The 26,039-nt window shown below is 39.6% G+C and overlaps 1 protein-coding gene across 1 annotated transcript in view; it reads left to right on the top strand.

Moving 5' to 3' along the window:
• The window catches only part of RABGAP1L (RAB GTPase activating protein 1 like), a 191,694-nt gene that overhangs the window by 14,201 nt on the left and 151,454 nt on the right, over window positions 1-26,039 (top strand). Inside the window, exons 2-6 of the mRNA XM_026669180.2 lie at window positions 12,424-12,607; window positions 15,706-15,916; window positions 19,246-19,420; window positions 24,121-24,281; window positions 24,703-24,813. Coding sequence (XP_026524965.2) covers window positions 12,424-12,607; window positions 15,706-15,916; window positions 19,246-19,420; window positions 24,121-24,281; window positions 24,703-24,813 — 842 coding nt within the window. The remainder of the gene's footprint in view (window positions 1-12,423; window positions 12,608-15,705; window positions 15,917-19,245; window positions 19,421-24,120; window positions 24,282-24,702; window positions 24,814-26,039) is intronic.

The following is a 26,039-nucleotide window of genomic DNA, read 5'->3' as shown; positions in this document are numbered from 1 at the left end:
ATGGGCGTTGGTACTTACCTGACATGCCATTTCTCTTCGAACTGCGAGGAGCATCCACCCCCACCCAAATTTCACCGTCTGGTGGGGTCTTGTTTTGGCCAGTGAACCATCAGTTAGGATGAGAGCACAAATTTTTTCCTCTCGTCTTCGCAAAACTAGGGAACGCTATGGAGGAGACATGTGGAAGGAGGAGGAGCGTTCCTCAAAATCAAGCTCAGCCTATGAATGCAGAGACTGAAGCACCACCCACTTCTGGATGCTCCTCGCAGCTCGAAGAGAAATAGCGTGTCAGGTAAGTACCAACGCCCAATCAGGATTGATGTATCTTCTTTTTTGTTTTCTCCAAAGAAAAAGGCCAATTCTTTCTCCATCCACTGTGTGAAGTCTTTTTTCTTTAAAATAGTATTATTTAACGTCCATCTAGATGATCTTCTTTGAAAAAGAAAAAGAAGGGAAACATTAATACTAAAACTTTTCCTTTAAAATAAAAAGCAAGCGTAGAAATTTAACTTCCAAAGACAAGAAAAAACAAACAAAGACAAGTTCCAAAGAGCCAAAAATCCAAATAGCTATTACAAAAAAAAGTAAACTGATGAGGAGGGGTAGCACAGCTTAGAAAAATTAAAAAGAGCACACTGCACTTTGTTTAATTATCCAAGGCTCTTGTTATAACTCTCTTCTCCAAAGACTTATCATCTGTTCTTTTCCTATAAGCTTCAACACCAGACTCCAGCTGTTGATAGAAACCCAGAAGAGCACCTGCAATAATACTCTCCCATGCTCTATCTTGTCAAACAGGCAATGTCCTTGAAAAGAAGTCTCAGTTCTTTCTCAGCTTTGTCTGATCAAAAGAGAGATAGAATATTTCCAAGCCTCTAGTTGGCAGTGTTACAAAGTTTCTTTAGCTTTCTCTTTCCCCCTCCTTTTCCAAGTAAAATATAATAAGAATTAATTAAAAAAAGAAAAAGATTTTTTAAAAAAATAACTAAAAGGGAGTCTCTGGCTTAAAATATTACAAAGTCAAAAAGGAGAAAAGAAGAGATAAAAAGAAGAGAAAAAAACCAGTCCAGTTTCAAAATATAAGATCGTGTATAGAAAATCCAGCAATGAAAAAAAAAATTATTTTGACATTCCTGTTTAAAATTGCCGCTTAATCAATTCTGTCAAAACTTGTACAGATTCTTTCTTTTCCTTAGGGTGTCCTTTCAAATCTTAAAATAAAAAAAAAGTTCTCACCAAACCGGCACACTCTCTCTTTCCGTTCTCTTTCGTTTCGGAGCTGTCCCAACTTCAGCAGCTTTAATGGCTGCCTCTTTGCCGCTGGCAAAAAGAGCTTCTCCTGGATCTACCAGGGACTTTGCGGTATCCCTGGGATCGACAGGATGCGCTGTTTACATTCACCGTCTCTTCGGGACGGTTTAGATCCACTTGGACCGTCCAGGAGCAAAGATATCGGCAGCGATCTCAGACCTCCAAGATCGCATGCCGTATCGTCGCGACGCCAGCTCCTCCCAGACGCAGCGATATAACTAATATGCATTATTTTTCATGTTTAAGACAACACTGGCAATGTTCTAAAATGTAATATCTAAATATCAAGATTTTAATATTGTGACCATATGAATTTACACTTTTGTTTGAAAATTTATTGATTTTGTTTTTCTACTCTTTCAAAAGCAAAGATATCTCTTTGGGGATCTCTTTTTGTTACTAGTATGATGGCAAGTATCATGTTTTTATAAGATGGCTCTCTCCCACATGTCGTAGTGACATTTGGTGTTATGAAAAAGATTCAGGAGAAATGCCATGTGGGGGAACAAGGGGAAGCCACTGATGGGGAAGTATAGAATTCTGGGATGAAGCCTGTAACTGAATGGCCAACATAAGTGCTTGGGTGCCAGAAGCTCAATTTTGATCTGAGTGATTTCCCCACCCCACAGTGTCATGGGAGTCTGAGATAGTCGAGCATGATGGTGAGTATGGTGGTGGTGGAGGAATGGATCCTCCGCACCACATTTTGTGATATGTGGGAAATTTTTGAAATCACTTGGTAAAAGACGCAGCGACATTCTTGTCTTTAAAAAGCCTCAACTCTTGAGGGAAGCTCTGGAAAGTAATCGAAACAGCCAGGAAACAGCAAAAAGTTGTGCTGTTGCTTTGACTGCTTGGTTTGATAAAACATCATCAAGGAAAGAAAAATGTGTGTCTAATCTTTAAAATGATAGGGCGCTTGTTGCCTCCTGTGATTGGAATCCATAAACATGAGATGGAAATGTGTGGGGAATTCAATCTTGTCTGAGGAAGGAGAGAAAAATTAAAAACTTGAGCTACAGAGACCCAACCTTTAATCATTACTAACAATTACCAGAAGGGTTAGAGTACACCCAAATAGTGTTGGCTGAGATTGCTTCAAAACAAAACAAAACACCAGATAACATTTTGTTTATTTGTATTCCATCCCGCCTTTATTATTCTTACAAATAACTCAAGGCAGCAAATATATCCAACACATCTTCCTCCTCCTATTTTCCCCACAACAACCTTGTGAGATGGATTATGCTGAGAGAGAGTGACTGCCCAAAGTCACCCAGCTGGCTTTTGTGGTTTAAGGTGGGACTAGAATTCCCGGTCTTGCACACTTTGCACAATTATATCACCAATTGTGGCCTTTCTTTGGATCATAAAACTTTACTGCATCACCCATGCATTTGTTACCTCTTGATTATTACAATGCATTCTACAGTTGGGCTTCCCCTAAAGACCAGCTGGAAGCTTCAGCTGGTGCAACAAATGTTTTCCTCCTCCATTATAGAAGAAATCCAATTAACAGAGATAAATAAACTCAAGTACAATTTAACAAACTCTTAGATCCTTGACCATATATAATTAAAAATCACCTAATGAAAGATCAGTTATCAATAAAGTATTGTCAAATTACTAAAATACTTTATCGGACTTGTCTCAATTTTTCACAAAATAAGATTTTATTATTTCAATAATAATAGTAATTGGAAAAATATATACTGTATTTTTTTTTTTTTAACAAGTTTTATTAATTTTTAAAACACACAAATTATCATTATTCATTACATGTTTAAACCTTTTTCCTTGTAAATTTAACAAGTCAGATAAATTATGATTCTGTTTTAAACCATTTCCATATAATATACCAAAACCTCTTATTCAATTTCTCTTTACTTCTCTTTACTCTTATTCAATATCATTATTATTGTTTCATCTGTTTCTTTCTGACTTAGTTACCATTATTCTCATTCTATATTTCTACAAGTTTTTACCAATTCTCCCCCAAAAAGACATATACACACAACACACAAAACATAAAAAAATATCTTTTTGGAAAGTAACTTGGACCCAGGTGTCTCTCTCTTCATGGACTTCAATTATATTCATGCTCATCTTACATATCATTACTTATTTTATTTACCATTCTAAGCCTTCTATATTAACTTCTCCACATATTTCACACTTCTTAATTCTACCTTAATTAATCATCTTAGTTTAAATCATTATATTTGTATCTTTTGTCCATTTTTATCATCCCTTTGTCTCATCCCTTATGAAAAAAAAAGAAAATCAGTTTCTCCTGAAATCATTAATCAGAGTATGATGCCTTTCTATCTCCCCCCTAAGTTAATCAAATTAATCTTTAAAATAATATCTAATACCCAATCAGATTTTGCTTGGTACATTCTATCTAACTAATACATCCAACACAATTAAGTGCATAATTAGAGAATAAATCCAAATATTAAAAAGAAATACTATAATAAAAATTTTATAATAACATCAATACCATAATTTTATTAAACTCTTTAATTAAAACAATATTCTAAACCTCTCCTATTATTAAGTTTTAAAACCAATCATTTTTAAACATTTTAACATTTTAATCTCTTATCAACTCTTAAGCCATTGCAATACTACCATCTCATCTTATGTACCTTGCAAAATCTTTTTTTTTTTTAAAAAATTATACTTTATCCATTATCCATAAAAATTCCTTTTTTCCATTTAATTTCAAAACGTTGTAGCTTTTCTCCACCTTTTCCCTTTCTTTCTTTTCCCAACAAACCTTTCTACCCCCCTTCTTCTAGCCTCTGCCTTACCGGCTTCCCTTCTCTGTCGTATTTCTTTTCCCCTTTGTTTACAATCATCATATTGGTTTTGCACTTTATTTTTCCCTTTCTTAAATGTTTTTTTAGATCTTAAGTCCTTAAATCCTTTAGTTTTCTTCTTTTCTCTTCTTTTCTTTTCTTTCTCTCTTCCTTTTTCTGGATCAAATTCTGAGATTCATTAAAGATGGCTCCTTCCTTTCTTTCTTGTTCCTCTGCTGTCTTCATCTGTTGTAATTTTTGTTGATAATTAGTAGCGCCATTTCTAAGAAAAGAAAAGCTTCTTCCACACCATTTCTTAGTTCCTCAACAGAAAGAGCCATTATAAATCTTTTCTTTTCTTTTCTCCTTCTTTCTTCTTACAACAACCAGAATATTCAAAAAGAAAATAAAAAAGATAAAAACAGTCCCAAAGTTATCAATCAGTCAAACCAAGGCAGAGTTCTCACTTTCTCCTTCTGGGGTAATATCAATCAAAGAGAAAGAAAGTCCAAATCTGTTTAAAGTCTTGTTACAATATATTCTAGTCTTCAAATCCTTAAGGCATCTGCTCCAACAAATCTTAGCATACAAATATTTTCTTTTAATCCTCTCTTCCCACTCATCGCTTAAAACCAATTTCCACCTAAAAAAATAGGTTTCTTAATATCCAGTTATTTATTCCGTAGGAAAAGAGGGAAAGCTATCCTTTCAGCACCTTCAAGCAGCCGCTTTTTTCCTCTTCTGGCAGGTATTATTCAGAAAGTCATACTTTTCAGGAATTTTATTAAATATGTCTTAGAGTCCTAGGAGCCAAGAAAACTTTCTCCTCTCAATCACTTTCTCCACTTCCTCCTGCGCATTCTTACCCGGCTGCAAGCTTCTTTGTGGCGGCCATTACGGACCGCCGCTGCACCGTCCTGGGAAAAGGGAGTTCTGCCGGCCAGGAGGGGTCTGCAGCACCCCAAACCCTTCTCCGGATCCCCCTACCTTCAGCTGCCCCTGCAGGGCAGCCTAGCTCCGTACCCGGCTGGGTCGGAGCCCCAAAACGGCTAGCGCGGCAGGGGATCGCGCAGCCGCAAATCCCTGCCGCTCGCGGCCGACAAACCGGAAGAGCGGAAAAATATATACTGTATTTTAAAATAGCATAAATCTGTATCTTTTTCCAAAAAAAGAGACATTCATTTAACAAATGTGATAAGAAAAGTCTAAAATGGGACAAAACTCACTTAACAAGGATTTGTGCCATTGTATGAGTCAGTGAATAATTGTGAATGCATAATGCATAATAATGGCATTTGAGAGCCAATTTGGTATAACCAGTTAAGGCACCAAGGTTCCTAGTAAGTGGGAGACCGTGAGTTCTAGTCCCATCTTGTCCCAAAACCAACTGGGTAATCTTGGGACAGTTATGGAAGAAAACCATGGCAAACCACTTCTAAAACCTTGCCAAGAAAAACGTAGAGATTTATTCAGGCAGTTGCCAGGAGTCAGTACTGACTTGAAGGTGTGCAATTGTGTGCACGCACCCACATGCTCAAACAGATATCTACCTCCTCCTTGGAACACTTCTCTGTCAAGTGTTTTCTATCATTACTTGAGCCTCTCTTCTGGTGTCTGTTTGGATGACAGCAATTTGTATTAAATTTCTGCCCTGCCAGTTAAAAACACAATTCTCTTTAAGTTCAGTAATCAGAAATAATCTGTATTCATAGCTTAGGGGGAAATACAAATGTTGCAGCCATTTTCCAGTTCAGCAGTTTTCTGATTCTGACTGGCTGACTAACTTGTGCTCAAGGTGATAGAGAGTGAGAAGTCTGCTGAGACATTATTAGGCACCTTGGAGCTAAAACCATTTGGTCTAAGAATAGAATTTGGAATTGTAAATTTAAAAATGAGATCTCTCTTTGAACCCTAACTGTTCTCAAGAGAATAATAAATGGGGAATGAAGTAAGAGATTATGTAGAAAGGAGATCAGAAAGAGAAGTCAGCTAGGTTATGATTCTGTGATGTTCTTCACTGTCTTTGGTTGTTGGTTTGTCTATTACACATAAATTATGCCTTTGGAGTCTTCAGGAATTAATTAAAAACTGACATATCCTTTTGCAAGTCCTCATTCCCATAAGTGAGCTAACATAACAAGTAAGTCACATTAGAAAAAAATATTAGCGAAAATATTTTTCAGTATAGTATTAAAATGATGGCAATTCCCCACCTGAAAAATAAAAAGTAATGCACAAAATTATTTTATACATTAAAATTTAAAAACATTATTTAAAACATTTTATGACCTCAAACCAATTAAGAAAAAAAAAACTACATCCTTTTATTATTTTTGCTTTTTTTAAAAAATGGAATGACCACTTAAAGCTTGATCCTATGAATAAAACAACTCTAAACATTGCTGGAAAGTTTTCTTTTACACTTTGTTGGAAAGGGAAAACAACAATAGTTCCAATAGTGACAGATCACACAATCAACAATCCATTGTTGCAAATCAGTTATAAAGTTATTGTTTTAATAATGTATAGTAATTATTTTGTCCATCTCCCAGGCATGAAAAGCCCAGCATTCTTGGTTTCTTAATAGAATCCAAGTTCTGGAGAAATAGTTTTAAAATTACTTAACAACCCCTTGCTTAGAAACAGAAATTCTAGTCCAAATTATGCTTGAACGTTGAGGACTACCTGAAAAAGATTGTCAATATATAGTGGCAAAAAGAGTTTGTTAATATCTTTAGAACTTATCCATAATCTGACTTTAAAATTAATCCGATAAGCAGGTAAAGAGATTGAGCAAACCACACTCAAAACAACATACCATGTCATGTCTTTATTGAAAATATTGAGCAAGTGATCACCATCTGGTGGAATTCCCCAAGGCTTTAGATTTGGAAGCTGCTGGTACCTGTTTCAAGCAGCAATAAATTCACTTAAATGTTTCCTGAATTTGTTGATCAATCCTGCACATTGGTTTGGAGGGATTTTGATGCATTCCTCTTTAAGGTATTTTTGAGCTGTCTTGTATGAATTACTTACTTTGGTCTTGCCACAACATTTTACTTGGGCTAAGGTCAGAACATTCCAAAAAATGAAATGTCTTTTGCTTCAGCCATTTGGTTGTAAATTTACTTGTTAGTTCTCATGTTACCTTATTCACATTATTTAAGCTTCAGCTCACAAATACCTTGACATTCTCCTATGGAATTTGCTGACAGAATCCAGAATCCATTGTTCCCTCAATGATTAGGAGTTCTCCAGAACCTGAGGCATATCGACATTGCCTTGCTTTTACTGGAACACTGGATGTTAAGGATTTAGACAATAGCTTCATATCTTGCATTGCATCTAGGTCAATTAAAAGAAGCATAAAACATCTGCTATTTTTAATCCAAATGTATAACAGTTATTTTTACATTTTCATTGCTTTATAAGAGGAACAACATCTAATATTCACTCCCAAATATATTTATACAATTAATGCTCTTTAACCATTTGTTTGATTGAAGAACATGCCACATAATCAGTAAATTTGTTGTATTGTAAATGTATGTATTTGTTTAAAGCATTTTAATAAAGATTTTGGAGCTTGGAATGATATTCTAGACCAGTGGTTCCCAAACTTTTTCAGTTCACTGTCCCCTTGGTGCTACAAACTCATCCTTGGTGGCCCCCACCCAGGGGTTGGATTCAAATTTCTGTGGGCGTGGCCTAATTTGAGGGTGTGGCTTGCTGGTCACGTGACTGGGTGGGTGTGGCTTGCTGGTCATGTGACTGGGTGGGTGTAGCTTCCTGGTCACATGACTGGCTGAGCATGGCTTGCTGGTCATATGACTGGGTAAGTGTGGCTTGGTGGTCATGTGACTAGGTAGGCGTGGCCAGGTGACTGGCTGGTTGTTTAGCAAGTGTTCTAATTTATGACTGGCCTCCCCAGAGATACTTGACCTGTTTTTGGAGTTTTGACAGCCACGCACACACATACACACACACTCCCTTCTAACCCTGCTGGAGTAGGTCATTGGACTAGAATCGGCAAAGCATCTCTGATTAGATTCTAGTAGTGAATAAAATCTAATCAGAGATGCTTTGCCGATTCTTGTTGATTTGTTTTATTTGTATCTCTTTATTTTATGTTGCTGAATTTTATTGACATGTGTGTCCCTTCTTGTGCACAACCCAGAAGTTTTTGTGATTCTTTGAAGCAAAAATTACTGACCTCTGCCTTTGCTCTATTTTTCAAATGTGCTGCCACTGCTGCGTTCTAGATGCCGGCCCTGCAGGTCCACCCCATTGAGCCCACTGCACTGGAGGGACCTACTCAAGCAAGTCAAGTCAATGGAGTGAGCCTGAGAGAGGGAAAGAGAGAGAGAGAAAAGAGAGAGAAAGAGAGAAGGAAGAAAAGAAAGAGAAAAGGGAAAGAAGGAAAAAGGGACAAAGAAAGAGGGGGGGATGGAAGGAAGGGATAGAAAGAAAAAGAAATAAAGGAGGGAGGGAGGGAGGAGAAAGAGTATGAGATATCTATTCTAGTCCAATCACCTGCTTCAGCAGGGTTAGAAGGGAGTGTGTGTGTTCTCGTAACTTATCAGTACATTTTAGTTTTGCCTTCTTCAGAATTGGCACTGTAATACATCGGGGAAAAATAATTTTTAGGGTGGAGATCTGGTCCAATGGATCCTGTTTAAAGCCTCAACAAAATGTGAGAGCTTCCTGATAGTCTTGAACATGTTTCGTCCACAAAACCTTTAATAGAAGCCAAAGATGTTTCAATGTGCTGGCAAAGACGTTACAGTGTGGAAAAGGACCTCAGTCTAAACTCGGCCTCATTTCAATCTGATGCATCAGCGCGCTCTCTCCCTCCCTCCCCCTCTCTCCTCTCTCTCCTCCCTCCCTCCCTCCCTCCCCCCCCTCTCCCTCCCTCCCTCCCTCCCTCCCAGACTGGCTTTGCTCTACTTTCCTGATGTGCCTGCGGGGCTGGCACTTCGAACATGGATGGATGGATGGATAGATGGATGGATAGATAGAGAGAGACAGAGAGAGACAGGTAGGTAGATAGATAGGTAGATAGATAGGTAGGCAGGCAAACAGGCAGGCCGACCTTTTGGATGACTGTATGAATAGGTAGATAGGTAGATAGATTGGTAGGTAGGTAGATTGGTAGATAAGTAGGTAGGTAGATAGATCTATATTGGTAGATAGGTAGGTAGGTAGGTAGACAAAGACAGGCAGGCAGGTAGGTAGGCAGGAAGGCAGGCAGGCAGGCAGACAGACAGACCTTTTGGATGGATGTATGGATAGATAGATCTATATTGGTAGATAGGTAGGTAAGTAGGTAGACAGAAAGAAAGCAGGCAGGCAGGCAGGTCGGTAGGCAGGAAGACTGGCAGGCAGGCAGGCAGACCTTTTGGATGGATGGATGGACGGATGGACGGACAGAAAGAATGCAACAGCGGCAGCACTTTGGGAAAGTAGAACAAAGCCAGAGTGGGAATTGAAGTCCACACAAGTTGCCAAGGTTGAGAAACATGGATATATCAACCCAGCCATTCTGGTTAGAGTTTAGCATGCTGTTTGATTCTGGCTTAGTCAATAAACCATGGCGAAGTTCTTCCTGCTCCTTAATGCAGCTGCTCCTCTGCCCCTTCTCCAGCCCCAGTTCTTTCTTTGGCATCCAAGTTTGTAATGCAAATCTCCTTGGGGCAGTGATGCGGCCGACTTCACCCTCTTTGTTGCGACCCAAGGTCCACTTCCATTGGGCCAAGCAAGGGGAGGTGCTCTGCACATGCTCAGAGACTCCCAACTTCAGGGAAGTGCTCCGCCCATCTTTACACTCTGCCTGGGAGGAGGAAGTCATGAGGAAGCAGCCTAGACCGGCGGAGGGGAGGGGGAGGGAGTGATCACTTGGAAAGCAAGCAAGCAAGCGCATGGCTTGGTCAGAAGAACCGGGCTGCAGAGGGAGGCTAGGTTCTAGGTCTGGGCCGGCTGCATAGAGCCGAACCGAACTGAGCCACGCACCTTGGAGAGCTGCAGCTGCACCCACCTGCATCTTGTGCGCAAGCCCGGCTGGCTGGAGAGGTGGAGGCTGGGCGGGTGCTGCGCACTCCCTTGTTTTCCTCTGCAGAAGGTGGCCCTAACGCTGGACCACCCACCCCTTCCACTGCGTGCCTTGGGAGGGTTTTGCTTTCGGGCCTTCTGGCGTGCCTCTGCCGCTTCCACCGGAGAGGGCAGCCTGCAAGCTAAGGTGCCCCCTTTCCGCCACCTTCCACCTCTCCCCCCCAGGCTTGGCAAGGCTTGCCATGCGAGTTCCACATTTGAGGTGCCGGCTACAGAGCGATGAAACAATCAATGGGCTGCATGGCTGGCAGTCAGTGAGCCTGCGTGACCGGTGCCTTGAATGCCCCCCTGCCGCCTCTTAGTGCCCCCCTGCCAGCCTCCTTGCCTCTTAGCGCCCCCCTAAGGCATCCCACCGGTACCGCCCAAATTTGGGGACTACTGTTCTAGACTATTTTGTAATTCATAATATAGTAAACTAGTTGAATTTTTAATTCATCACTATTAATAAATCAAAGTTATTAGTGCTCATTTGAATTTTAAAAATGCTGCTTGGAAGAACAACTATATATTTAAAATTGTAAATAAAAAGAGAGTTCTAGTGTCATGTCTACTAAATTGTGAGATCACCAAATAATATGCAAATTTTCTAATTTCATTCCTGGGCTTTACATGCACTCTGTAGAAGGCAGCCATATGTAGAATAACAGACTATTGTCCGTATCACATATGAGAGGCAGATTGTAGATGTATTTATGAAGTTGTTAAATATTTGTATTTTACAAAGTATGATGTGTTGGGTTTTCCATTCTCCAAATATTGTACTTTTGGATACTATAAAATTATACTTGTAGAAGACTGTGATCTGAAAGATTTTAGTAACAAAAAGATTCATACATAATGACTAATTGGAAGTAATTTTGCTGTTAGTTTTGATTCTTGTGGGCAAAAAGAATTAGAATTTTGAATTTTGAAATGGACTTTACTTTGCTGATGGATTTTGGTTTGATGTCTAGAAAGAATCGGTTATAGCCATGATGGAGAACCACAGGTGGCATGCAGAGCCATTTGTGCGGGCACGTGAGCCCCAGCCAAACTTACCTGCACTGTGCATGCGTATGCTTCCCAGCTGATTTTCGGCCTATTTGAAGCCGTTTTCGCCCTCCCGGAGGCTCTAGGCTCCAGAGGCTTCCCTTGAGCCTCTGGGAGGGCAAAAATGGCCTCCCCCGGGCTCCAGAGGCTAAAAGCGGGCACTTCCGGTATTTCCGGAAGGCCCGTTTTTCGGCCTCCCAAGGCTACAGAGGCTTCCCTTAAGCCTCCGGGAGGGCAAAAATGCCCCCAAATGCACCGAAAATCAGCTGGGAAGCACGCATATGTGCAGTGTAGGTAAGGGGGGGCACAGTGTTGTGTGTGCATGTGCTGGGGGGCAGGGCACATTGCATTGTGGGTGCCAGCATGCATGTGCACTGTTGTGCGCATGTGTGCTTTCGGCACACCACAACAAAAAGGTTCGCCATCACCGGGTTATAGAAGAGGGAATGTAATCTTAGAGAAAGAGGTTTGATTAGAATTGTATGTATAACTGCTGAGAGGAAGATAGAAACCTGCTTTTTATATATTATCCTTGTATAAGGGTACGTACGTATGTGTGTGTGTGTTCTTTTTTCTTTGCCTCTTTTTTCCCATTCTTTTTTCATATTTTTTTCTTAATTTTAAAATAAAAAATGGGCATTTTATTTGTATTAAAAATAGTTCCTTGGAGGTATTTCCAGTTTTATGAAAATGTTTCTTTTAAAAATAGTCCATTAAAAATCATTTTGCAAAAGCTGAGAAATGTCATCCAATGATAAAACTTCCTTTGTTTTTTTTAATTAGTTCTTATGTTTACTAGTTTCTAAATTTTTCTCATTTCAGATGAGTAATCCTGTCATAAAAATATACTTAAATTAATAGTAGTATAATATAATAATACAAGAACCAGCTTGTATGACAGGAATGACAGAAAGATTAGTGTGAAAAGATGTTGCATTGTCCTGAGATCAAAATCTGATGGAGAAATAAACATATATAGTCATCAACTGCTAAAATATGAACTGAATTAAATAAGATATCTATTTTTAGGAAATGATCATTTGGAAATAGTTTGATTACCGGTATGTGAAAAAGAGATATGAAGGTATTTATTGAAGTTTAAGACATACTGTTGCTTGTGGAATTGTTATACTGTACTGATAAAATGTTTTCCTCCATTTTTTTCTTCTAGATGTTTCCAGATGAAGAACAACAAATAACACAAATCATGGAAAAAATACTGAAAGATTTTGACAAAGGCCTGCAAGAAAGTATTTCTGATTTTGTGGATTTGAGTGGCAATTGCCAACAATCTTTTGAAGAGGTTTCTGTGAACCAAAGCTCTATGCATCTTCCACCTGGTTCTCCCACCACAGGTATGTTTCTTTGTTTATTAGATTTGTCTACCCATTTGATCTCATTTGAAGATGACCCTAAATACAGGTAGTCCTCGACTTACAATAGTCCGTTTAGTGATTGTTCAAAATTACAACAGCACTGAAAAAAGTGACTTATGACCATTGTTCATACTTATGACCATTACGGCATGGTCACATGAATAAAATTCCAGATTCTTGGCAATTGACTCATATTTATGATGGTTGCAGTGTCCCCAGGTCATGTGCTCACCTTTTACAACCTTCTGATAAGCAAATTCAGTGGGGAAACCCGATTCACTTAACAACTGTAAGGATTCATTTAACAAATGTGATAAGAAAAGTCTAAAATGGGACAAAACTTAACAAATTTCTCACTTAACATAAATTTTGGGCTCAATTGTGGTTGTAAGTTGAGGATTACCTGTGTTAGCAGAAATATTTTGTAAATTATGTAAATACTGAAGGAGATATTTAGGAAAAGATAAAAACATTCATGATGCGTGTTCTTATTCCTATAACGATTGCTGAATTATACATTTATGTATTTTGCTGACATTTTACTTTAATTATTTTAACATTCATTTTCGTGTTTTAAGAAGGAGAAATATTATGAGGGAAGCTGCTTGAAACATATTTGAAAAAAGTTGTCGGTATCTTTTAAATTACAGATAGTTCTTGAGATATGATCGTAAGAGGGCCTACCCATTAAAGTTGCATTTTGTGACAGCCATTAAGTAAAGCATCTCACTTGATGATTTTCCCCATCCCTGCTCTCTCCAATATAATAATTAAATGAACATACAGGTCATTTAATGGAGCATGGGCTGCCTAGGGATGGAGGAGACTTTTGGAAGACTAACACAGGTCTAGGCCAGCCTACTCAGGCCCTCCCAAGGCCCCCCCCATTCCTGGAGAGACCTCATGCCCCTTGATTCCTGCCCCTTGGTTCCCAAAACGCCTTTTCCAACTGCCACTGAGTCCACCAAGCCTTAAGCTTGATTCCCATTTCATCAGGTCAAACCTCTTTCTCCTCTCCTTTTGAAGAGTTCTGAAGCCTTCCAGAGTGCTGAAATAGATCACTAAATTGTATAGCTATATACTGCAATTCCAGAAGTGGTAGCAATATTTACAGCTACCAGAATACAATTTGGCCCCTGTACACATGACAGCTACTGCCAAAATTGTGGCATGTGGCTGAGCACAAAGTGACTTGTTCCACTGCTATGGAAAGTTTCAGAGCTCTTCAAAAGGTAAGTGAGGAGGAGTGCGTGGGGCTTGGTGGAAAGGGAATCAGGCCTAAAGCTAGCAGGGAGCCATTCGGGGAGGGAAATGTTTGCAGGGACCCTGTGGCAGAGGTATGAGAGAAGATAGGTGCATGGTGCTGCAGCATCCCTGCAGTTGGTTATAAGGGCAAATGAAAGTGGGAGTGCTGCAGCGGCCGTATCTATGGGGCTGGTTGTAAGTAGTTTTTGTGGGAGTCCACTGTAACTTTGAACAATAGTTACCGTATTTGCCGGCGTATAAGATGACTTTTTGCCCTGAAAAACATGCCTCCAAGTGGGGGTCGCCTTATACGCCGGCAATACGGTATATCCACTGCCGGCTTCGGATGCTTGTGGGACGCAGCGAAGGTGCCTCTGGCTTCCCGGATCCCCGCGTCGCTTCCGCCAAGAGCCTCCCGCCTCTGAATCAGGTTCGAATCCTGCTCGCCCGCTCTGCCCGAGGCTGCAGCGACTGGGGAGCGAGAGCGTGGGTCACTCCTGTCGCCCAGGCAGGGCCATGTGAAGGCTGCCCGCCTTCCTGCTCCTCCCACGGCCCCTGGCACTCCGCCCTGCCGCTGCAGCCCGGGGATTTCTGGAGGGCGTTTCCGGTGACCCCGCCGGGATCGTTTGGCTGACCTAGTGGACGCTTGCAAGAGGACTCTGTTGTGGGAAAGCCCGAGGGACTCCGCCGGAAGGGCCAGGGTTCTGGAGTAACGCCTGCCTACTCCGAGACACGCTCCTTTAGACAGTCCATCTAAGAGAGTTCAAACATCCTTCACTTCCAACACAGAATAACATACACACTGTGTAAATATTGGATGATTAGTTAATTATCCACATTTTAAATAAATGTAATTGTTGTGTTCCATATTTTGTATTTCATTTTCTATACTTCTACATTTAGTTGTATATTTTGTTTATACATGATAGCGGTCTAAGGGGCTGCCACAGGGAGGAGGGGGTCAAGCTATTTTCTAAAGCGCCTGTAGGCCAGACAAGGAATAAGGGATGGAAACTGAACAAGGAGAGATTTAACCTGGAAATAAAGAGAAACTTTCTGACAGTGAGAACAATCAACCAATGGAACAGCTTTCTCTCGGCAGTTGTGGGAGCACCATCACTTGAGACCTTCAAGAAGAGATTGGACTGCCATTTGTCAGAAATGATGTAGGGTCTCCCACTTGGGCGGGGTGGGTGGGTTGGACTAGATGACCTACAAGGTCCCTTCCAACTCTGAATATCTGTTATCTGTTTACTTTTTAATTTAAATGAAATTTACCCTGGATGTTTGAATTGGTCATATAGTTTTACTCAATTTTTTTTACTCAATTTAGTTTTACTGCTGTAAAGCAGAGTAAGTATGTTGCTTACACAGTGTCTTAGTGGTAAATGATAGACAGACACATGTAAATACGAATTTATATGTATAATATCAAAATAACTACCGTATTTGCCGGCATATAAGATGACTTTTTTGCCCTGAAAAACATGCCTCCAAGTGGGGGGTCATCTTATACGGCGAGTATATAACAAACTCTATATTTTGAGTGGAAATGTTGGGGGTCGTCTTATACGCCCAGTCGTCTTATACGCCGGCAAATATGGTAATTTGTAAGTCGAAGACCACTTGTACTTTAGCAAAAGGAACTTTTGTAAGATTCTTTTATGGTCACAATGCACTTGGGGTTTAGAAATATTAATATAACAATAATCATCTATAACCTTGGAACAGATTTCAGAGGCAGCCCAAGAACATTGTTGTGGTTATGATTCTGTCATGAATAACACTTTGCAATGAATATTGGCTAATTGTTGAATTGTGTTTTGTTTCAGAATCTTCATCACAAACATCTAATTCTTTCACTGTACCTTCAGAAGAAGACAGTGTATTATTCAACAAACTGTTATACCTTGGATGTATGAAAGTTTCTGCTCCCCGCAGTGAAGCAGAGGCCTTGTGTGCCATGGCAACTTTGAAAAACTCAAATCATTCTCCATCTCCTGTAACTCTTTATGTTCCAAATATTCCAGATGGTTCTGTTAGGTGAGCCGGGTGTTTCTGTTTGTGTATATGCAAGGTATCCAAATAAGTTTAAGAACAGGACAGGAATGGATTCCTGCTTCCTCCTGTAGGAACTTCAAGTTGCTCAGTAGAATCTTTTGTTTTCTGTTTAGAAGATCATATCTAATTCCCATCTTTCTTTCAAGTTCCTCAAATGTTGCCTGGATGTTTGCAGTGTATAACTGATAGCAGATAGCTGATTAGGAAAGCAGGTGCTTTAGTTCCAATCTAGACATAACGCAAAAGGGTATTGGCACTTGTAGCAGCTTTATAAGTTCAAGTGGGGTGTTTTTCGGAGCAGAGCTGTTCTAGATTTGGTTTCATGATCTAAGTAAAAGGAGCTCTTTCCATTTTTACTAGATTAAGAACTATAGTGAAATTTAAGATATGATGTATGGAAATAATACGTGTGAAATAATACTTTTCTATGGATATTAGTTTTACTGTGAAATTACTTGATGGATTTGAAATTGTACAAAACTACAAAGGAAAGGTTTATCAACAACAAAGGTCTTGATGATATTATGTCACCTATTCAATCATAGACTATGTTATATATGTTAGTTATAGTTGCTACCAGAAGAGCTAATTCTCTGCTGGATTAGATGGGGCTTTTGGCCTCATCCAGTGAAAATTTTCTTTCTGTTCGTGTACTGCTTCACTAGCAGCGACTAAACAAGAACATCATGCATGGGGGTGGCTCTGTATGATCTTCCTGATAAATCTCATGGGAAACAATGGTGTCAAAAACTGAAGGAAAGAAATTAAATTTCTATTTTTTTTCCTTTTCTTTTTCTTTCTTTTCTGTATTTTTTCTTTTTCTTCATGTCTACCTTTGTCTCTATCAGGCGATATATATATAGTGTATGTATGTATGTATGTATGTATGTGTGTGTGTGTGTGTATATATATATATTTTTCCTCAAGTTTTCGCGGGTACTTACATGTATGGCATTCAGCTTTGTTCGGGTATTTTCCCACGTCATTGTAGTTGTGCTTTTAAAGTTGTAGCAACGTTTCGGCAGAATCTCATCTGCCATCATCAGGCTTCTGTATTGTGTTCGTCTGTGAGTCACAGATGAAGCCTAATGGTGGCAGATGAGATTCTGCTGAAACGTTGCTACAACTTTAAAAGAACAACTACAATGATGGGGAACAAAGCTGAATGCCATACATACATACATACATACATACATACATACATACATATATATATATATTTGTTTTCTTAAGTTTTCGTGGGTACTTACATGTATGGTATTCAGACGAACACAATACAGAAGCCTGATGATGGCAGATGAGATTCTGCCGAAACGTTGCTGCAACTTTATAAGCACAACTATAATGACGTGGGAAAATACCCGAACAAAGCTGAATACCATCTATATCTATATCTATATATCTATATATCTATATCTGTCTATCTTTGGTTATTCGGGTTTTCTCCCGCGTAAAATTGGAAGTATCCTGGCGACGTTTCGATGAAATCTCATTCGTCATCTTCAGGCTTGTGTCTTCGGCTTTGTGCTTCTCGGAGTAATGTGAGCTTGCAGCTGCTGCTTCCTTTTAACTGCTAGGGGTGTGTGACTTGATTGGGTGGGGGCTTGGCTGTGTTCTGATTGGGTGGGGGTGTGTTCTCATTGGTTGGGGGTTTGGCTGTGTTCTGATTGGTTGGGGTTGGCTGTGTTCTGATTGGCTGGGGGTGTGTTCTGTTCAGGTGGGGGCTTGGTTGTGCTCAGGTTAGTCTTAGTTGCTGGGGGATTTGAACTGGTGAGCTGTGATCCTGTTGTTTGGCTTCGAAAAACGCCCACACAGCTTGAATAAACGAGATGATACCTCCCGCCTACCAGCCATTTGGAAACCCGCCCTCATTAATAAACGAGTACCTAACATGAAGAATGACACCAGACCCACACCCACGAGGGCCACACAAGATGCTACCACAACACTTCCACGTAGAAAGCAGATTCACACCCACACAGATGATGAGACATGACCACGGACCAGAAGCTGTACCGCAGCTACATCACTATCCGCTTCAAACCTCTCCGACCCATACATGAAGTGAACGGACGCCCACCATGAAGATGTGGCACGACCACGAACGCGAAGCCAAACAACAGGATCACAGCTCACCAGCTCAAATCCCCCATCAACTAAGACTAACCTGAGCACAACCAAGCCCCCACCTGAACAGAACACACCTCCAGCCAATCAGAACACAGCGAACCCCCAACCAATCAGAACACAGCCAAACCCCCAACCAATGAGAACACACCCCCACCCAATCAGAACACAGCCAAGCCCCAACCTAATCAAGTCACACCCCCACTAGCAGTTAAAAGGAAGAAGCAGCTGCAAGCTCACATTACTCCGAGAAGCACACAGCCGAAGACACAAGCCTGAAGATGACGAATGAGCACAAAGCCGAAGACACAAGCCTGAAGATGACGAATGAGATTTCGTCGAAACGTCACCAGGATAGTTCCAATTTTACGCGGGAGAAAACCGAATAACCAAAGATCCACATACAAATACCCGCGAAAACCTCAGAAAACATAGATAGATAGATAGATAGATAGATAGATAGATAGATAGATAGATAGATAGATAGATAGATGATAGATAGATGATAGATAGATAGATGATAGATAGATAGATAGATAGATTGATTAAAAATAATTATAGTAAAAGTTAATATCTTGCCTTCAAATATACATAAAACATTTTCAGTGAAATTAATGGAGATTTTGTTTGCGTTGTTTATGTACTCTAGTATCTCACCAGTTAATATAGTTATGATGACTTGTGATTTCACAGATTATAATTATTTAATTATATATTCTAAATTTTATGCCTAGTTGTATCCAAACAACCTGTAGTTTTAACAATTAGTTGAAGCATAAAAGAAAAGAAACAAAAGAAAATGGGTGAGGAAAGAAAACAAAAGTTTAAAAAAAGTGTACTGTGAAAATGTAATTGCTGAAATGCATGTCAAAGAAAGCAGTTGTGATGAAATTCTGAATACTCAGATATCATTAAGAATTTCTACATATAGTAAATAGGAACTATTCAACTAAAATACATTCCGAATATAAGTGACAAAACTGAACAACAGCATGTTATTGTCATGTGACTGGAAACATAAGATGTATTGTGAAATTTAATAACATTTAAAGATTTAAATTCCAATCTACCTTTTTGTGGACACTAAACATTTTCCAGAGTGGATTGAGGTATCAAAAATAGCAAAGAAATTATTATTGCTTACAGAATTACAAAGGTTTTTCAATTTTCTTCATTTCATTTAGAATAATAGATCAGTCCAGCAGTACAGAAATTGCTTCTTTCCCAATCTACAAAGTGTTGTTCTGTGTCCGTGGGCAAAATGGGACTTTGGAATGTGACTGCTTTGCGTTTACTGAGAGTTACTCTGGCACTGAGGAGTTTCAAATTCATGTCTTCTCTTGTGAAATTAAAGAGGCAGTAAGTAGAAAGCATGTATTATTGTTTCAGAAAGCACTATTGAAATAATAGGTTATGGATGAGAAATGTCTGATTCACTAGACTGTTGCATCTTTGCAGAATGTGATCAAAGCTGCTTCTTCTTTTTTTTTTAAAAAAAAAAACCACTTATCTAAACCTTACCTTCTTATGTAATATAACTCTAGGCAGCTCACAACTATAATGAAAACCAAACAAGAGTAAACCAAAACCCATCATCTCAGCCAATACTCTCCAATATATCCACCAATAAAATTCCTGAACTCCACCCTTGTCCTGTTTCAACTCTTGGAGAAAAAGAACACTAAAATGGGGTTGTGCCAGAACCCAGGAGAAGGGTATTCTACATAACAAATATTTGTACAGAAAGGGCACACTTCCTATGCCCCACTGGGTCATAACTGTTGAGGGAATTGACCTAATAAGCACATCCATCCAGGGGTGGGATTCAAATTTTTTAACAATCGGTTCTGTGGGCATGGCTTAGTTGGTGGACTTGGCCATGTTATTGGCTGGGTGTGGCCAACTCAATATTACTCACATCGAGGCACACATCTCCTCGCCTGGCATGACTGTGGGGATTGTTGTAAGTGTGTAACAGTTGTAAGTGTGAAAAATGGTCATAAGTCACTTTTTTCAGTGCCATTGTAACTTTGAATGGTCACTCCACACAAGCAAAGTACCAGCAAAGGAGGGGGAAAAACTCCAGAGATGTTCCTGAGACAGGAAGTCTAGTCCTGCCAAGAATGTAATAAGGGTTAACGGAGAGGTAGTTTCTGTAAGCAACACCAGAATGTTTCCTTCCTGCCTTCCTTACAGGATTAGGCCAGTAATTTCTTCTAACAACCAGTTCTCCGAACTGCTTAGAATGTTAACAGCCGGTTCTAGCGAATACGTGCGAAACTGTAGAATCCCACTCCTGCATCCATCCTTTCTGACCTGGTGCTAGGGGCAGATGCCTGAGAGAGTGGCAATCCTACAAATAACTTGACATAAAGCCATATTGGACTTTAAAAATGATAGCTAACATCATGAATTGTACCCGGAAAGAAGCTGGGAGCCAGTGTAGCTCGTGTAAGATCAGTGTAGTTTGGTAAATGGGGGTGGAGCCAATATTGTGTGCGCTGCTGCATTCTGGACAGTTGTAACTTTCAAGTGGTTTGCAAAGGCAGCCTCAGCTATACTATATTACAATAATTCAACTGTGAGTGACCACGAACAAGACTTGCTGGTCCAGGAATGGGCACAGAAGATGGATCTGTGGACAGGTGCCCCTCCCCTCCCAGCATGGCAATCACCTCCTTCTTAAGCAGGAGTAACAACCCAAAAAGACCTAAGTTGCACCTCAGTTTGGGAAAGTACTACTCTGTTGAGAGTCAAAGATATCACCAGATTCAGGAGGATCAAACCCCCCAAACCACTCTATTTTGCTAGAGTTTCTAGGATTTTACTTTGAGATTTATTCAGAAAGTAGTTCTTGTTTATCTCTCTGTCAGTGATAAAGTGCTGCTTGCTTTCCAAAACATGCCCATTGTAACTACTAGGTGGGATTGCTCAAACAACACAATAATGTGAACTAAAGAGGGATTGGGAGAAGAGCGCTATTCTCAGGTAGAGATAGGATACCTGACTGCATATCATTGTTTGCATCATTATTTGTTTTGTTATATTACTATATATTTCTTTCTCTACTTTCTCCTTCCTTTTCAGTTCTTTCAATTATGTAAACTAATTTACATATCTCTGGTTCCTCCCACCATGACCCTCACAACCTCCAGGTACTGGGTCAGCACTGAAACAGTATCACCTGTCTGGCCAGGGGTGGAAATGCATAACTATGTATCATCAGAGTACTGATGATAATGCATCTGACACTATCAAATGAACTCACCAGTGTTTTCATATAGATATTAAAGAGAAGTGCAGACCTATCCCTTGAAGCACTCACATTGCAAGGGCCTAGAGTTAGACAACCCACCCACCCCTAACTTTAAGTAGAACTGACCACAGGGGAAAGAGGAAGATCACTATAAAATAGTGCCTCCCACTTCCAGTGGTGTCAAAAGTCACTGAAAGTTCCAAGAAGACCAAGCTGGTTGTACCACTAGCATCTAAAGTTCTCTAAATGCCATTTTAATACCATAATACAGTCTGATAATCCTCTTCATCCAAGGTCCTCTACAGTTGAACTCCCAAGTACTTTCTCAACAACTTTCCCTATAAAGGGAAGATTGAAGACTGGATGAAAGTTATTCAACGCTGTTGGGTCCAAAGATGGCATCTTGAGAAAGCCCCCCTGTAAGGTGCCACCCCCTCTCACAAAGATAGTTTAATCATCACATGAACCCATCCACTTCTATTCCTCTCTTACCTTTTGTATCTCTGTTCCATCCATCATCTCTTTAGGGAACAGATGAAAGCAGAAATTTGCTTTAAATCTTCCATTTCTCTCAGAAAAAGCATTGGGCAAGCAAATTTAATTCTTGGGACTTGGATGCCCAACTAGGAACACATTCAAGTACACAGCCAGTGCTTCACCTAAGGAGGGCATGCTCTGGATATATTACCAAGTAGATGCCATTTGTCCTGTAAAGTGACTCTTCAATGTTATCTGGCAAGAATTTAATCAATTACTTAATTTCTATGCATCTTTTATTATTTTATGGCTATAGTCTTCCATTATGTTTTAAAGGAATGCAAATAATGTTTACTTCAGCGTCTTTCACAAACAGAGAATAAAACTGAGTTTTATCATGTGATCTTAAAAATCTTCATTCAGAAGTTAAACTTACTGTTTTCACTGAGGATTTGAATGAATGATCTGTGGTTTTCCTGAACTACTAGTCACAAGGATCAATCAATTTTTACATGGTCACAGACCAGCATTACAAATAAAAGTATTAAAAACAATACTAATAATAAAAATGAAAAATGAAAATAGACAAAATAATATATTATGATTAGTGATGGATTATCAGTGGGCACTTAGGGTCTGCCTAATTTTGCATTCAGTATAGCAAAATTTGGGCACATTTAAAGAAATTACTTCCTACTAATTTGATAACAGCAGTTGTAAATAGAAGAGACCAGTATTGCCCAGAAATTTTATTAGGTAAAGTGTTATAATGTGAATTCTTATAGAAGGTACAGTATATCGTAGTATGGGTGTTGGCGACCTGCGGCTCCACAGCTGCATGTGACTCTTTCATCTCTCTGCTATGGCTCCCTGTCGCCTTGTCGTGGCAGAGGGATGAAAGAGCTGTTGCTCAGTCGTGGTGGTGGCAATGGCCAGAGCCTTAGTGCGGGAGCAAAGCGTCCCTACACTTGCTGAGACAGCATTCCGCCTTTGTCGCGGTGCATTGCTATTGATGCTTCCATGGCCTATCCGTTTCTCTCACATCATCTTGCACAACACAGTGAAATTGAGCACACTTCATAATGGGGGAGACTGGGTCCCCTCCTTCTGGAGCTCATTACAACGCAGAGCATCATCGTTGGCTCCTTCTTGCCTCCCTGATGTCAGTTGTTTTTCCTGCAGAGCCTCTAGTGTTGTGATGCCCCACCTCCCCTCCTGCCGGTTGTCTTCAGCTCTCTGCTGACCAGCTGATCGTTAGCAAGCTGTTCCTGGGCTCGTCGGCCTCCGGACATCAGATTCCCACCATCCAGCACCAGTTCAGGGATTCCTTCCTCCCCACCAGGGGATAGAGGGAGGGGAAAGAGAGAGAGACAGAAAGAGAGAGGGGGAGAGAGAGGGAGGGAAGAGAGGGAGGGAAAGAGAGAAAGAGAGAGAAAGAGGGTGGGAGGTAGAGAGACAAGAGACACAGATAGAGATAGACGGGGTGGGAGAGAAGGGAAAGAGAGGGAAGGAAAGAGAGGGGGGGGAAGGGAGGAAGAGAGAAAGAGGGAGGAAAAGAGATAGAGGAAAAGAGAAAGAGGGAAAGAGAGAAAAAAGAGACAGTCATGTTACTGGGTGGGGTGAGTGATGTTGAGTTGGCCACGCCCACCAGGTTTTGTGGCTCCCGGTGTTTCTTTTCTGTGGGAAACGGGTCCAAATGGCTCTTTGAGTGTTTAAGGTTGCAGACCCCTGGTATAGTAGAACATGAGCTGTAGTTTCAATAACCACTTGTCTGCAGGGACACAATTTCGGCTCATATGGTATTTTTTGGTATTAGTTTTCCAAAACTGCTATGGGAAGAACACTGCAGCATACTAAAGTGAATGCCCTTCAAATTTTGGGCATAGTTATGTATCTCGCTGCTTTAAAAGGGGGTCACAAAAATAATTTTGGCATTACCTTTTATTAGCAATTACTATGTTTCCTAAATTCAGATTACTATTCAAGAATGTTTATGATAACAGTTTTCTTTTACTGACAAATGGATATGGTTTATTGTTCAGTTCACTACTAAGCCATTATCTATGCTGTGCTTGGCATCTTATATTTGATAAAATACATTTTGTTGTTCTTTTAAGGTTCAAATATCGGATGACTTATTAAAGAACATCAAATTGTAAATTTGCAAATTAGTGTTTTCTCTGAAAATTAATAATATGTAAAATGTAAAATAATTACCTACATAAATGTACATTTTGATTTTGCATTAGAAATGATTGGTTTCATTAAACTTTCTCTATTCTCCCTAATTATCTTTTATGCCCTTGTCTGATCTTTTTATTTTTAGGTTAGCCGAATTTTGTATAGTTTTTCAACAGCATTCAAACGTTCCTCCAAACAGGCATCAGATAATGTGAAGGATACTATTGTTTCAAGTCCTGACAGTGATATATTCATGTTCACTGTTTCTTTAGAGGTCAAAGAAGATGATGGTAAAGGAAATTTCAGGTAAATGAAAAAAATGACAACTTGGAGGGAAAAAAAACCTAAATAATTTAAACCTGTGAAAATAAATTGTTTTTGCCTATTTGTTTAGATTGCTTCATACCATCCTGTAAGGAATTCAAAATGCATATATTCACAACAGAATGCAAGGATTGATGAATATTAAAACAGTTTATCATAGTTTAGAAAATAGGTTATATATTCCCAAACTTTTAAGATTTGTAGAAACCAGGGGCAATGTTGGAATAGACAGTCTTTTTAATAGTGAGCTGCGTATAATATTTAAAAACATTTTATTTTGTGCCTTTGGTCTGATAATTTTGCAGTTCTTCAGTTTTAACGAGGTAGATGAACTTATTTTTATCAGAATTTTTATTAGAGTTTGCTGTTGAACAAATTATGATAGAATGTTATTCTTCTTTAGTCCAGTACCAAAAGACAGAGAGAAATTTTACTTCAAACTAAAGCAAGGCCTTGAGAAGAAGATTGTCATCACTATAAAGCAGATTTCCAACAAAGAATTAGCCATTGAAAGGTAATAATAGCTGCCACCCATTATTAATAATGCTTTGTACTGTTTATAATATTCTCAATGTCCAAAATAGTAATTTAAAAACAGGAAGGTGAGTGAATTTTGCACCAGTGTTTTGTCATTTCTGTTGCTGACTTGTTAATGATCCCAATTGAAAGTGCTTACCGTGTATACTCACATATAAGCATATACTCACAGGATTAGCCAACCTTTGAATTTTTAATAGAGATCCTGTGAAAAATGTGCTAACACCCCCAATAAGCTGAATCATAGGTTTTCATAGGTTTTAATTTCACAATTAGCTTATCTACAGATGGCAGATTTTTCAAAGTATTTTAGTTAAAAATTCAAGGCTCTGCTTATACAGAAAGATATATAGGTAAAAAACTGAGGGGAAAGAACTATCACATATACTTACAGGGAAGCCTATCTGTGGATAAACTGGACACATTTTGGGGGATGAATTTTGGCACTAAAAATTATTGGCTTATCCTCAAGTATATTTTTAGTGTTCTAAACCAAGGATGTCAAGCACAAGGTCTGGCCTGTGATGTGATTGGATCTCCATCCTGGAAAATGCAAGGGGCCAGCCTGCGTCACTTTGGCCTGGTCTACCCAATGCGAAGAGGAAACATGCCAGCAATTTGGGGAGTGGCATCAAGCTGGTCACGCCCACCCAATCAGCCATGTCTCACCCGGTCCACCAACAACCGCAGCCCTGATGCAGCCCTCAATGAAATTGAGTTTGATGCCCCTGTTCTAAATTATAGACAGATACAATGGGGCAAAGATCAGTAGCTACCTTGCTTAGCAATGGAATTTTTGGACTCAGTTCTGGTCATGTTAAGGAGAAGCTGGAGTCTGAGTTCTATGAAGGATTGTTCACCTGCCTAAGCCTGCCTAACCTTGTTTGGCCCATACCAGGAAAGCTCAGTTCATAGGCCAACAGGAACAGGACATTTAGCCAAGGATCCCAAATGTGTGCAATTTTTTGAGCATCATCCTTTCAATATTTCTTCTTGAATATATTCTGAAGCTTTGTTTTATATCCTTTTTCTTGAAAAGTTTAATAGTAAGCATATGTTCTATTTACTCCTCCAGTCTTAATTTTGAATATCCCTAGCTTGCATTGTTTTAAAATTCAAACCACTGATTCCAAGCTGTCTTGTATAACTTTTGATGTAAAAGACATTGTAAAAATGTTTTCTATAAATAAAACCTGACTTTAG

This window comes from Notechis scutatus, chromosome 3, assembly GCF_049901735.1.
Source record: "Notechis scutatus isolate UNSWTSFEM ecotype Mainland chromosome 3, rNotScu1.2, whole genome shotgun sequence".
Taxonomy (NCBI): Eukaryota; Metazoa; Chordata; class Lepidosauria; order Squamata; family Elapidae; genus Notechis; species Notechis scutatus.
The sequence above is the reverse complement of the archived record's forward strand: the minus strand, read 5'-3'. Positions and strand labels throughout refer to the sequence as shown.